The 16,080-nt window shown below is 32.3% G+C and overlaps 1 protein-coding gene across 1 annotated transcript in view; it reads left to right on the top strand.

Moving 5' to 3' along the window:
- Positions 1-14,171, top strand: part of LOC124359077 (probable sodium/potassium/calcium exchanger CG1090) — a 135,769-nt gene extending 121,598 nt beyond the window's left edge. Inside the window, exons 5-9 of the mRNA XM_046811496.1 lie at positions 2,358-2,712; positions 3,975-4,182; positions 6,598-6,699; positions 7,127-7,258; positions 8,668-14,171. Coding sequence (XP_046667452.1) covers positions 2,358-2,712; positions 3,975-4,182; positions 6,598-6,699; positions 7,127-7,258; positions 8,668-8,867 — 997 coding nt within the window. The 3' untranslated portion in view covers positions 8,868-14,171. The remainder of the gene's footprint in view (positions 1-2,357; positions 2,713-3,974; positions 4,183-6,597; positions 6,700-7,126; positions 7,259-8,667) is intronic.
- The last annotated feature ends 1,909 nt before the right edge of the window (positions 14,172-16,080 follow it).

Here is a 16,080-nt window from a genome sequence, read left to right as displayed (position 1 = left end):
GTTATGAAAGTTGTTAACAAGCTACTTTCATTATCTAATTCAATTTGATGAAACCCATCTTTCATATCAAGTACAGTAAAACAAGACTTTCCTCTCAACAATAGTTCTAACTCATCTGCAGAGGGAATTGGATAAGGATCCAATTTTTACACAATCATTAAGCTGAGCAGGATCCAAACATATACGTAAGGATTTATCTGGTTTCTCTACTATTACAATGTTATTAACCCAATCAGTCGGATAGTCTACAGGTTCAATTATTTTATTTTCTTTTAGCCTATCATGGACCTCTTTTAGTTTAGGTTTGACTGATTCAGGAATTCTTCTAACAGAATTTATTACAGACTTAGCATTTTCTTTTAACTCTAGAGTCAATTTTTTAGGGAACTTTCCTACTCCAGTAAAGACATTTTTATGTTTATTTACAAAACTTTCTTTAGTATCTGAAGCTAGACCTACTTGCAAATTATTAACTCTTTTAATCAAATTCAACTTTACGCAAGCAATTAAACCAAGTATTGGGACACTTTCGGTTTTTACTACTACATATTTTATCCTGTATTTTTTACCATCAATCTCCGAGTCAAGAACAATATTTCCTAAACAACTTAACTCTTGATTGTCATAGCTTAGAATTCTACTATTATTAGGCTCAAGTCTTACCTTAGGTAACTTCAACTGATTCAACACATGTAATGGTAACACATTGCACTGCGCACCACTATCAAGCTTAAAACTCACATTTTGATCATTTATTTTCACATTTTGCATTCACGACAACACTTCCACTTTCTTCTCAAGACTGTTTACCTCTCTGGACACATCTGCTTTGGACTGGACCTCCCTGGACACCTCAGCTTTGGATTGGACCTCCCTGGACACCTCTTCTTTGGACTGGACCTCCCTGGATACATCTTCTTGGAATAAGGCGCCTATGAAAATATCTTCCATGTCTTCTCGCTCCATCGTAGCTTCATGAATGGTTTTCTTAAGTTTTGGTTTATTTTTATTTGCTCCTTAACAACCAATGGCATAATGGTTCTTAAGTCCACATTTCCTACAAGTTTTTCCATACGCAGGACAATTAGCCCTAGTATGCTCAGTTCCACATTTTAGACACTTATACGTTTGTCCTTTATTAAAATCTTGACGAGCTCCTTGACCTCTTGATTGGTCGCTTAGTTTTTGGTTTGGACTAAAATTATTGTTTTTAGGCCTATCATTAGTGAAATACTTAGGTCTTATATAACCTTTCTTCTTGATTGCATGCAAGCCTACGCTATCTGCAGTACCTAGGCCTACCTTGCCTTGAATCACCTGTGCTTGCTGCCTACTCAGTTTAGCAGCTCGACACTGATTCAACGCCTTAGACAAAGTTAAATCGCTTTCTCTAAGTAGAGCTTCCTGTAACTGTTTGTCGCTAATACCAATCACTACCCTATCTCTTATTAGACTGTCTTCGTCTTCTTTAAAATCGCAAGGTTTGGCTAGAGCTTTCAATGACGTAACGTAATGATCTATAAGTTCATTTTCTTGTTGTATTCTACTAAAAAATTTATACCTAAAGTACACAATATTCTTCTTAGGATTGAAGTATGCATCATAGAGTTCGATCACTTTTTTGAAAGTATCTGCTTCGTCTTGTTTAAATGTATTATAAATTTCCATACCTTCATCCCCTATGCAATGTAAAAGCATTGCTACTTTAACCTTGTCTTCTTTTCCATCATTGCCTGATGCAAGGAGGAAATTTCCAAACTTTTGTTTAAACAGAGCCCAATTTTTTTGCTACGTTTTCATCAATCACTAACCCTCGAGGTTGTTTAAAATCCATTTTTAGGTTATAATTTCAATCTATTAACATTACTTAAAAACAAGGTTATCGCTATTATTACTTCACGACACTACTTTTACAGTATTCACACCTGACACCATGTTTAATATCACTTAGGTGATATTTTAATTATTAATTATTAATTAGGATTTAATAGGATTTAAATAATACGGCACATGTTCACAACACACTGTATTCTTCCAAGCATCTTCTTAAATCTATCTTACATGGTGCTGTGTGCCATTACAATACTGGTACACTGCCACATTCATATAAATATAGATATGTACTATATAAAATATACAACATATTACTAATATGTAACAGGAGAGCCTGTTCATGCTGATCTGCTACGTGGGCTACTGCGTGGCGTTGTGCTTCAACACGTCACTGCAGACTTGATAATACGTAATCTTGTACCAGGGGGGAGAGCCTGTTCATGCTGATCTGCTACGTGGGCTACTGCGTGGCGTTGTGCTTCAACACGTCACTGTAGACTTAATAATACGTAATCTTGTACCAGGGGGGAGAGCCTGTTCATGCTGATCTGCTACGTGGGCTACTGCGTGGCGTTGTGTTTCAACACGTCACTGGAGGCGTGGGTGCAGACCTGGCCCTACATCCCCTGCAAGGTAATCACTGAGCAGGAGCATCTTGTCACATACAAGACACTGGACAGCCAAGGACAGACTCAAAACAGTACCAACTACGCGGGCACTGCCCTCAGCCCTACTGCTGACCCGTACAGCATGGGGGCTCAGCAACCCCAGCAGCAACAGCAGCAGCCGCAGGTCCAGCAACCAGGACAGAACACCCATGCTCCTGGGATGGCTCCGAGACCCGAATATTACAAAGCGAAGGAACAGGATCCTGACCAGGTATTTATTTTCATGTAAATTAATTTATTTTACGCCTAAAAATAATATTTTTTAAATGTAAAAAGCGCCCGTTACCAATCGTATTAGCATTTTGTGCTTTAGTGCAGCATATCCTTGTAAATGGGATATATTATTTCAAGAGTATACTCCACATACAATATTATAATTTTTCAACAGAGAAACGTGAAATGTGAGTTCAATTAAAACATTTTTTAAAGCGGATATACATGAATGGTTCTGACGCGACACGTGAGAACTCATTTGTAAAACTAGTAAATAATAAAAGAAAACCACAATTTTACAGTATTCTTTGTATAAGTAAATATTACTATGTAAATAAATATAATATAGTATATCACTGTGCCATCAAATTGAAAACGATATCGTCAAATAGTTGTAGTTTATTGAATGTATTACACTGTCAACTGTATTAAAAACATCTGTTATCTGTTCTCTACTATCTCAAAGATTATCTATATATCTTTATACTCGTGTACTATGGTTTACATAACTACACGTTAATGTTGCGGGTTTCTCCCCTGATACGACCTGAGAGCGCAGATCTCAGCTTACAGAATCAATGGAGGCAGTGTCTGCCAGTACATTACATGTGTGTCCAGACTATGCCTGTAACTACACGATAATGTTGCAGGTTTCTCTCCTGATACGACGTGAGAGCGCAGATCTCAGCATAAAGATTCAGTGGAGGCAGTGTCTGCCAGTACATTACATGTGTGTCCAGACTATGCCTGTAACTACACGATAATGTTGCAGGTTTCTCCCCTGATACGACCTGAGAGCGCAGATCTCAGCATACAGATTCAGTGGAGACTGTGTCTGCCAGTACATTACATGTGTGTCCAGACTATGCCTGTAACTACACGATAATGTTGCAGGTTTCTCCCCTGATACGACCTGAGAGCGCAGATCTCAGCATACAGATTCAGTGGAGGCTGTGTCTGCCAGTACATTACATGTGTGTCAAGACTATGCCTGTAACTACACGATAATGTTGCAGGTTTCTCCCCTGATACGACCTGAGAGCGCAGATCTCAGCATACAGATTCAGTGGAGGCTGTGTCTGCCAGTACATTACATGTGTGTCCAGACTATACCTGTAACTACACGATAATGTTGCAGGTTTCTCCCCTGATACGACCTGAGAGCGCAGATCTCAGCATACAGATTCAGTGGAGGCTGTGTCTGCCAGTACATTACATGTGTGTCAAGACTGTGCCTGTAACTACACGATAATGTTGCAGGTTTCTCCCCTGATACGACCTGAGAGCGCAGATCTCAGCATACAGATTCAGTGGAGGCTGTGTCTGCCAGTACATTACATGTGTGTCAAGACTATGCCTGATTGTCGATCTGAGCAATATCGCAACTGGTATCCATTCACATTCCTCATCTCGATGATATGGATCTCATTCTATTCTTATATCATGGTCTGGATGATAACAGTTATCGGTAAGTTTCTTGATTGGATAGCTGAATCTTATTGCTAAATATGCCTTCCAAGCGCTAATTTTGGGATCGAGAGGTATAATAACTCAATTGTATTTAGTAAATTTCTACTTAAAATCCGAGGAAGCTTACTATGAGGAGAGAAATTTTAAACGTTTCTAAGAATATTTGTAAATTCAGGAAAATAATTACTCTTATTTAAGAAACATAACTAAAATCTAACCCTGAACAGAACACATTTAACAGAAGTCTTTTTGAGGCCGTAAAATTTGTTTTCATTCTTTAGAAAATTCTTACGTTTTAGAAAATATTATATATATATATATATATATATATATATATATATATATAAAAATAGCTATATCAGGAGAGTATTTCAAATATAAAGACAGTGTTATTATTAATGTTTTACTACAGAATGCTCCAGTGATGAATTTAAACTACTTAATGCATTGGAAATATTATTATAACGCTATAATAAAACCCTTTTTGGTGATCGAAGCTGTGAATGTTTGCAGATTGAGATAGGGCATTTTAAAATAACATTTGTGTGTGTGTGTGTGTGTGTGTGTGTGTGTGTTTTAGCGCGCGCGTACACACACACACAAAACAGGTTAATTCTCTTCAATAAAACCTATTGTGTAATGTTTAAAAACGGCTGGTCAAATCTTTTTTTTATATATTGGTTGAAGTTTGGATATAAACCAACATTTTAATATTTATGTTTCATAATCCACATTTATCTTACATCAAATATTGTTGACACTTTCAGCTGAAGTTCTTCAAAGGAACTGAAACATTTCTCTTCATTCAAATTTTAAATCAATGCTTGATTATTAGTGCAATGAAGACAGCAAATACAAAGTTAATATACAAACTTTAAAATGCACCACTTTCAGACTGCGAACAAAGCTGTGAAGAGGTATTAATAAGGTACTCAAAACTAGTTGGCTTCTATGAAATTGTGATGTGGCACTTTTACAGTTGCTTAAGGAAAACAGATGAATAAAAACTAATATTCCTCAACGATTCATTGTTTCCCAGAAAGCAGTCCGGAAAACAACAAGACTTGTATAACTTAAAACCTTACAAACGATAACTTAGTAACGATTTCCTCCTTATAACCGAAGTTTATGCTTTTTTACAGTAATTGGCATCTCAGTCTTATGTGTGTCATGTATATTTTCCACATCGGGACGAAAAGGCAAATTCAACTGTGGCACCGCAAGTTAATTTAAACGGTTGGAAGTAGACATATTTTGACGGAAGTAGGCTTCACAGCTCTACGTATATACCAGTATGTATCTTTCTTCATCGAAACAAAAAGGCTTACTCTATCGCAGTGGAAATGTAATAGAACAGAAGTCGACTTTATGACAGGATTAGGTTTTCGAGACCTAAATATGTATATTTTCTTCATCGAGACAATAATTCAAACTCAACTGTGGTGACTTAGTGAATTTAAACAGTGGGAACTGTTTTTAGACACCTTTTGACCGAAGAGAGCTTCTCAGTCCTACTTTTGTATGTATATTTTCTTCATCAGGTCTACAAGAAAAACTATGGCAATTGATAGTAGATTTTTTTTAGACCGGATAGTATATGACAAGGGCTGGAAGTAAAAGTATTTAATCAAAGTGGGTTTCCAAGACCTGCACATTTCCATTTTCTTAATTGGGGCAACAGTGCAAACTTAAATGTGACGTTGGAAATATAGTTAATTCCATCCAGAAATGCTCATACTCATGCAAAACCTGATACAATAATCCGTCCTCTAAACTCTTACCCTATAGACCACGAACAATGAAATAATATGCACCTAATGAATGCCTACTTAAGTTTGAAAACTTTCAGAGGGTTATATCATATTACATTATAAGTGACTTTAATTGGTACAGTAAGTAATTAACTTTAAAAATGTGCATGTGAAGCCGCGAGTAATAGCTAGTAAATAAGAACGAATGATCAGCAGTTGATAGTCCATCAAATTTACGTTTGTGAATAAGCAATTAGAAAAATTACATTCATCTTAAATTAGGACCTCTCGTTTACGAAATGAGTATAATTTCTTCATAAAATTATTGTCAAGTAATTAGATATACCTAAAAACGACTACACAATAACTACGACATATTAACAACATAAAATATATGACTATGTTATATGTATTCGAAGACTAAAATGTCAGAAAGAATTGTTAATCATGATCCTGGATTTAATTCTTGGCATTTTTTGAACTCTTTTCAAACTGCATATCCTGATCAAGTTTAAGCCTGAAACAAATATAGTGTGTACAAACTGCTCAAACTTTATGAATCTGACACTTTTGTTAATAAGTATTAATGTGTCCTAATTCTATGAGTCTCTACCGCCATTGGTTATTCTTCATTTTCATGTATCTATGTTTTTAATGTTTAGGAAGCACCCTGGGTATCCCGGACACTGTGATGGGCCTGACGTTTGTAGCAGCTGGAGTCAGTGTTCCAGACGCACTATCCAGTCTTGCGGTCGTTAAGGAAGGTATGCATTACGTGATTGCTTATAATTTATTGATAGTAATTATCATGAGTGTTGCAGAATGCTTGGACTAATTCACGTTATTTTCCATATTCAGAGTGTCCATAAAGTATGGAATATGTGAAAAATTGTAATAATTAATTTCAAATATCCGTTATGTTTTAGTATATGTCCGTAAAATAAAGGTTACGGATACACTTTTTACTTTTTTGAGGCCTGAGGAAGGTGGTACTTGAAACGTATTGTTCTATTTTTGGAGTATATAATTAAATAATTTTATCTGACAAACAACCCATTAATTGTATCAAAGACAATATATACATTTTAAACTACAAGATCACTACATAATTTACTTTCGTAACTTTTGGTGTGACATGATTTACTAAATATTTAATGATGTGAGATTTATCAATGCACGTTTTCTGTATAGGGTACGGAGACATGGCAGTGTCCAACGCTGTGGGCAGTAACGTGTTTGATATACTGATCTGCCTGGGGCTGCCCTGGTTTATACAGACAGCCATGATCAAACCTGGCAGTCATGTCAACGTCTACAGCAAAGGTAAGTGACCTTTAGTGACCTTATTTGATTGTTCATTTGTTATATAACTTTTTGTTATAGCTGAAATAAATATTACTTCTGATTCTGATTATGTGAAAGGTGTTAGTTTAAGGAAAGTTTTTGTCAAATTAGGGTCTGTTTTGATAAAATTTTTTAGAAAATAAAACAATCTTGTTTGAAAATGACGGTCACATAATATTTTCAAACTGTAACAAGTCAAATATGTCGTACTGGAAAACTGAGTAACCAAGTAAGATAAGAGTCTATATGAAATTCTTTATTTATTTTATCTAGAAACTCAAATAATAAATTTTGAGAGAGTAATTATGGACACTGTATATACAATAGCTGTTATACGTACCATTTAATTATTAGGAAACGATAGTGCAAATTCTTGTAGTAACTTTGAGTAATACATTTCTGAGAAAACACTAACTACGCCTAATAAGTGCTGTTTGCAGTAGTATAGAAAAATAGTCTGTTATTTCAAATATACAATAATATAATTGACATTTTAATTTAGTTCTATGATTGATTAATATTAAGATGGAAGACAATACATCTTTGATTTAATAATTAAAGTAATTAATCGTTAATTGTAACTCATTAATAAAAACCTGCTAAAACCGCATAAGATTTTATTAATCAGCAGTCTCATACATCAATAGTTTGGCTTTCCAAAATATACTTAAGAAAGTTAAATACATATTATAAGAGCACACTTAATTACTTTAAAGAATTTACGTATAAAAAGCACAGTAAAAGTGAATTCTTTTAATAGGTAATACTTTTGAAAGCTATATTTAAATTTAACGCTCCAATTTGTTTTGCAGGAAGTGTTTCCCTTTACAAATCTTCAAAATTGTTGTTTGGTATTTTAAATTTCATAAAGCGCTGTATTTCTCAGATAAAATACTGTATTATGTGCTCAATTAGTACTTTAAAATGTGTACTCGCTGTATTTCATTATGTCTTTAAACCTTTCAAATTCTATTAAATCTTATTTATACTTTACTTATTATAAAATACTACTCTATAGTATTTATTATGCAACCACGAAGCTGAGCAAACTTAGATACGATTTTCTAATAGTGGTAGGTAAATAATGTCTCCAACAATGAATTCGCTTCAGACTTTGAATGAAATATTATTGTAATAGTAGACATTATTGCTTGCTCATCTTATTGTATTGAAGACTTAATATAATTTACTACTACAATTTACTAAGAGCAACCAGTATTCCAGGTTAAAAAGATTGGAAAGAAAAACTTAAACTGTGTAAGCCTATAATATAATTGAACTGCAAATACATGGTTGTCTGATAGAATTCTAGTAATTGCTGTAGCAGATAATAAGGGGTTCTTAATTCTATTTATTGATGAAGCTATTGATGGATCTTGTACTCTCAGGTCTCACGTACTCCACGCTGTCACTGCTGTCGACCGTGGTGTTCCTCGTGTTCGCTACCCACGCTAACGGCTGGAAGCTGGACAAACGGTACGGGGTCATCCTGATGATTTGGTACCTTCTGTTCATCGGGTTCGCCTCCCTGTACGAGCTCAACGTGTTCGGGTTCATGAACCCACCAGAGTGTCCCAGTGACTACTAGTCACCGACACGTCACCGTGTTGTTTTCTATTGCAATGTTAAGTTATGTAGTGTTGACTAGTCGGGTATGTGTCTGAGTGTGCTTGTATCACTGTACGTGTGAATGAGCGCTTCTAGTGAAGACAGGAGGAAATGAAATGACGCGAATCTGAAGCATAAAATATTTATTGCGGAAAGGTTTATGTACTTTTCTTCTTAGAAACTTGACAGTATTTGTTACTTTGAATCGTTACAATATTCTAACTTTCATATTTGTTCAAATCAATATAGAAACACAAATAATAATAAACACCAAAATTATATATTTGTAATTTAAATTATTGAAATTATAATATTATATATTTGCACATACATGTGATAATAAGTTTTATATTGCTATTTCAAATTATTTAATTTTTTCCATTAATATATTGTTATGATGTCCACTATATAATGCATTTGAATTATTCTTATATACTAGAGTTTAAATAGCAAAGAAAATAAAAAAAACATACATCATTGTAGTATTTTTTTAAAACGTTTTTGCACAAATACATAAAGAATATTTATGTAATCATATAATATTTAAGAACAAAAACTACTAAAGTAATTTAAAAACGCTTATTTAAGATAGGCATTATGCATCTTGTGATTTATTACGATATTTAAAATTATAAATGTGATGCATCAAGATAAGCCAATAATTACCATTATATCTTCTGGGCTTACAGCCCCATTTTAACATGGAATCTTTACACTCTCTCAACTATTAATATTTCTTTTTGTATTATTAATTTTAATTACTGTTTTTAATTACTTATTATATTCTTATTGGGTGGAATACGAGGAATTAAAAGTTCGTTTTAAATTTATACCTCATTAAAAATATGTTTTAATACCGATTTCTTCTATTAAAAATTGGTACTTTAACTATGCCAATATTAAATTTAAAAATAATTAAAAAAACAGCGATAGTGCTATTTTGAAGAGTGTTTCGAATAGTGCTATTTCGAATATTATCATTTGAAAAACTAAATAAACAAGAAACCTCTTTCACGAACGTGACTCAATGTTGGATGTCTATGTAACCCAGTATTACACGTATTTAATTTTGTCAATTATTGAAGGCAATAGTACTCATATTTAAAGTATTTCAAGTCTTAATATTACGGTAAATATGTATTTATTCATAATTTAAGCAAGGTAGAAGTATGTTCCACCAAGTGTCATAACAGGGTTTTTTTTGAGGTTGTATGTAAAATAACAAATCTCATTTCTTTCTCCAAACGTCCTGCGGACAGATAGCCAGACGGATAATAATAAAAAGTAGAAGTTGACTCGAAAATGTTAAATCATAGAACTTATTCTTGGAAAATTAGGTTTCATGCAAAATTTAAAGTCTACATGTGAAACCTTTCTCGTCACAATGTGATAAACGATTCATTCAGATTTTCATTCATAAAATGTCCCCCAAAGTGACGTTGCATGTGTTAGAATAGTTAGGCTACATGTGGTAATATTTCAGATGTTTTCCTCTCTTACGAAGCTATTTAGTTTAACTTAATTTAGTTTAATATTTAGTTACATTTACTTATTCTGCTTTTTTCATCAAGGTTACGCATAAGACAAATGTAAAACTGTTCGCTAACACTCAGCCAAATGGAGTGGGTACGAAAATCCACTACTGCTGTAGTCTATATAATGGACTGGCTAAAGTGACATTTTGTACCGACTTGACGTTGAATATTACATTTGTGGTCAATAAAAGAATTAAAGAAATAATGCTATTAATAAAAGAATTAATGCTTCAAGTCTCCATTACAATTATGAAGTAATATCATTTTGTGCTCTTTAGTATAGATTTAGGTACTTCGAACACGTACAGCGCAACGTGTGCTTGTTGATAAAGCGAACATATTATCACGATACAATTTGTAATTAGAGCTTGTTATATTATGACGTTTGAATATGTGAAATCCATGTAAACTAGATGCAAAGTATTAATACATTAATATTAAAGATTTATTTTTGTTAATTATTAATATTTTGAATTGCTTTTTATTTTTATAGCAATAAGTAAAATATTGTTTAAACGTTATTTTACATACCAAAATAATACAATAGAATTAATCATTTCAAGCGTTTACGCATTATAGTTTAATATATCTATGTGTTAACTTCAGATAATATTTATCGGTACATTTACCTATGAAATATTTATTGTGAAGAATTTCGCTAAATATACATAATGTACTTATAAGTATGTAGTAGTTAGAGGGCAGCTTAATACGTTATATTGTTACGTTTGGTATTAAGTTCTTGGAACATATTGTTACCTTTTGTATTAGAGTTCGTGAAATATAAATATTTATTATGAGAAATGTTAGAAATAAAGCTGTCATTGATACATTAATGTATGATTTGCAATACAATACAAGATTAAATCAATTAAATGTTGCGTATAACATTTCATTAAACTTAGAATAGACATGGACCATGACACAATACAATATTTAAACGCTGTACAGGAATACTTATAGATTGACAATATGGGCTCTCAAGTATTTTATCAATTATTAGAAGTAAAATTGCGTATGCTGAAGGATATTGTTACAATTTATTACATACTTAAAACACACACACGTTTTTGTATGTATGTAATTTGTATGATTCATTTATAAAATCCATTTTATGCGTGTTAAAGGTTTATTACATACATTCAATTGTAAAATTATAATAAAATTTATTAAATGTTTATCGACGTTGTCACTGAAATATACTATATTTTGAAGTGTGAAAATAACTAATTTTGTATCCGTGTAGTTATCGTTTAATGCATGTTACGATTATATGTAGTTGTATATCAGAAACATTTTATTTTTACGAGAATTGAGTCATTTTCGTAAACCGATTGTTTGTTAAAAACGGTCTCATTGTGTTATAGAGATTTCTTTGTTTAAATTGAAAATTTAGAACTAAATACAAATGTGTTATTTAACGGATAAGCAATAACAGGTACTACACGTTTCTACCAATGTAGATGAATTATACAATATTGTTATAATAAGAGTTTAACAATAGTTCCACGCCGAGTATCAATTAAGTTATCATTCTTGCTAACTAGCGAAGTTTAAAATATTGTTTGCAGATTATTATTATCCCTAAAGAATTGAAAATATTGTACTGATTACAGAGTAATGTTACGCCAAGATTGTGTTTAGTGTAGTCGAACTTTAAATGTGTTCTATTGTATGTTATTACTACTTGGTGAATTTTACATAAATTATAACAATGGTATTTCCTACTTTTTAGGGAACTTAATTCTCTCCATGAGCAATCATTGCTAATTTGTAAATACTGTTTTTACATGTTAATTAGTTCCAGCTGCAAATCATTTCTAAACATTAATTTTATTTTCATATTATATTACAAGGCAATAAAAAAAATTATTGAGCTTTTTTTTGTACACGTTGTAACAATGAAGCTGTTCTTTGTTGTACCTCGTTTACAGTTTTATGATTTTTCAAAATGATTTTTACAACTTCTTCAACCATTTGGATTTATTTGGATTAAATTTTCGAATATTGAACTTGAATTCCAAATATTTTCAACGTACAATTTAACGAAAAACAGGGCGTTATAGGATGAACTAAAGTTAACTACACAGGTATATTTAGTAATTATAAATCCTATTTATATTTAAATATTAATTTAATCATTTTATTGTTATTAAATAATATTATAACAATATTTTCAGTACTCAAGAGAAATTACAGCTGAGCTTACTAAGTTATTTTATCTTTTTATAAAAAAGGTTTTTACTTTAAGAAATGTTATTCTTCTTTAGTATTCGATTCAAGAAGGTTCCTAGAATTTACTAACATGTAAAAATTTTATATTTAATACTTAACAGTGGTTGTTTCTGAATACGAATTGAATTTCCACAAATTGACAAAAAAATTAAGGTTGATAAATAAAATTCACCCTGTAGACTTGTACATTTATCTAGGCATACTGTAAATATACACTTGATGTTTTGTAATTAGCTTCATTATGTTGCAATTACGTTTAAAATGTGCTTTTAAACTGATTTATTTATTGATAGTACAAAATAAAATTATTTAGTGATTCTCGGTGCTTCTCCCCTCTTTAGTGTTAAGTGATATATGTGATAAGTCCCCGAGACGTTCCGTAGTTTTAGTTGTAGTGTTGGGGCAATGTACCCGTAACTAACGACAATAATGAGAGCCTTACAACCCTTCTACTCCTCGTCTATCAAGTCCTAAGCCGTGTACAAAGCATGCTTTAATGTACGTTCATCATATTATATATGTATTCCACATATACAGTTTCGACGTTTAAAACAAAACATATTCAGTATTTAGATATGTGTTTATTGTTATTTGATAATGGAAGAACAGGACGTGAATGGTTGACAAAGAATACAATGACTCGTCTATGTGGCATCTATAATTTTGCACAAAATTGTAAAAGAGCTTTTATATTTTTGTATGTTTTACATAAAAACATTTTTATTGCCGTTAGGTACCCTAAAGTATATGTTTAAACATCCTTGAAAACTATCGAACCTGCAAAAATTAAAATAAGTCAGAATCTGAAGAAATAAAACCGTAGTACAAGTGGAAAATAGTTATAATTAAATTTTTATATTAATGACAAAGTATGGCGTTGATAATGATATATACAGCTGTTTAACTACACAAGTTCAGAATCATAAAACTATAAAATCCAGTGAAAATATCTAGGACCTGCTATTGAGCAACAAAAACAGAAGTAGCAACTCTCTGACCAAATAATTATTTCTAATGGGTTAAAATACAAACGAATTGCGTAAAAATGACGATTTCTAACCAGTAAACAAGTCCTGGAAATCTAATTTAAATATACAAACAAATATATTTTAATCTACTATTAAAAAATAAAATTGTTTAATTAATTACAACAGATTCTATTGCATGGCATCAAGAGTCGGAAGAAACAGAAGATTTCGCCAAGAACTCCTGTTTAAAAACTTTTGAAGACTAGTATGTATTTATCCCTCTTAAAGTTCGCTAGTCTGTGCTACCATTTCATCAGTTCAGGCCCAGATTCTCCTGTAAAGATCGAAATGTTGCCTGTGCTGTTATTGCTATGCTATGTTAGATCTGTATTATATAAATGTCGTGGCCGCTTGTTATTGTTATGTTCTTGTTCTGTGGCTGTCGATGTTGTTGGTATCCCGTCTTGCTGTGCGTTGTTGTTTGTAGATGTCATTTACTGCATTGTTGATTAGACAGAGGAGCCAATAAACAATAAGCTGTCTGTTTATGGTTTTTATTTTTCCTCCTGTTTTTGAACTGCACTCAGGTAAGATTTTCTGAAGGTAATGTTTTCCTGTTCTAATTACGTACTAACTTTTTGAGGTGCTGATTTTTGTTTCCGTCACAACATTTTTTACTCGAGCAGAAATAGGTTATAGGTTGTGTTTAAGAAAGAAGATTTTAGTTCGGATTTACAGAATACTTGTCAGGATAACCCGTTTTAGAATCGATGTGCTTCTTGTGATTGTTAACGACGATCCAAACAACGTTAGAATGAGGAAAAGAACTAAGAATGAGTGTAGTAAAAAAGGTTGTAAAGAAAACATTCATAAAAACTGCTGTACAGATCTAAAGTTTGTGATCCTGACTCTTTCATGATTAAAGGAAAATAGCTTGAAACTGTGTGGAAAAAAATTATTTCGTCAAAATTTTGCGTATTTTCAAATGTCCAATGTTTATTTTGAGATTTTTTAAAAATATATGAAGCGATATTTAGTCCTCACAACAACTCTCATATAATTGGTTTTCTATTTTTATGGTCTCCATTTTCTATCTAATAGTTTAAGACGTGGTAGAACTTAAGGAGATGTTAGCTTTAACTTTGACTTTTAGAAACTGATCTAATCTTAGTGAGACTTGGAGGGATCATATTATGGAAACTCACCCTTGTGGGAACATCTTCGATGCTCAATGAGAGATATACAAATTGGATTTTCGATTTCTTTGAATCTTATGAAAAACATAGAAACTCTCTCATGTAGTGAAATTGACTAGGTTTTGTGAAGATCGGGCTATGTGGACGGGTATTTCTTACAAATGTATTCATGAGTTCTTGTGAAGCTTTACTGAATTTTCGTGCAATAAGATATGTATGCAATAATATATGCAAAAAAATATATTTATCTTGGCAAGGAGGAGTTAGAACTAATAAGCTAGAGTAAGGTGTAGTACAGATGATTGGATAAATACCTTGAAGCCTCAACCCTGTTAGTGAAACTAATTATGATAAAATACGCAATAAAATTTCCGATACCTAGAATCTGAAAATGTTAAGCGACAAGGAGAATTTTTATTCATTAAGGTTTCTGAAATATGATTATCACTAACCTCACAGATGGTCTATGATGTCTAGGACATATAGTTGTTCAGTGGCCATATTTTCTAATCCACTGTGAGAAACAATCATTAATGAATTAATGACGTGAATCAATCAATCAAGCAACCATCTTAATATCACAACATATTGCAGTGAAAACCACCTTGAGAACGCTGGTACAGGATTGAATCTCAGATTGTATATGCTGCATAAGAAGGTGTTGGAATAACAAAGTGCGAAAGACCTTGTTAGCATGGTCAAATTATGGGAAAACAAATAAAGAAGATAAGTCTAAAATTGTATTACTGTAATTATTTAATAATTATTCATCTGTTGGATAAGTTGCTTTTAAAGTGGCATGAAACCAGTTTGGATTAGTGTATCGTCTATTAATCAATAGTTAGCAGTAACTTGCGGCTTCGTACTCGAATTCGTATTAAACAACAGGTACGTCAGGTATATCCTTTTTAAATGGCTAATAAATACATCTGAAGACAATGGTTACTGAAAGATATTAAAAACTTTTGATCGATTACAGAACAATTATACTATAAGATAAAGCAATGTTTTGGGATCCTGAAGTCGAAAAGAGAAATAGTTTTAATGAGTAAAGTATCAATGAAATAGCTAAATTTCTCTCCAACAATCTATAATAGTTTAATAGCTCCAACATTTTCAGTAATAACTGAATTATTTTAGGCCAATGTTATAATTTAATACGATAGTTTGGAATCAGAAGTATCTAGTTTATACATTTTAGTGTTCATGATCAACAGGCTGGTAGGTGGTTTTGAGTTGTTCATTAAAAAAATAGTTGC

This window comes from Homalodisca vitripennis, chromosome 4 (assembly GCF_021130785.1).
Source record: "Homalodisca vitripennis isolate AUS2020 chromosome 4, UT_GWSS_2.1, whole genome shotgun sequence".
NCBI classification, from domain to species: Eukaryota; Metazoa; Arthropoda; class Insecta; order Hemiptera; family Cicadellidae; genus Homalodisca; species Homalodisca vitripennis.
The sequence above is the reverse complement of the archived record's forward strand: the minus strand, read 5'-3'. Positions and strand labels throughout refer to the sequence as shown.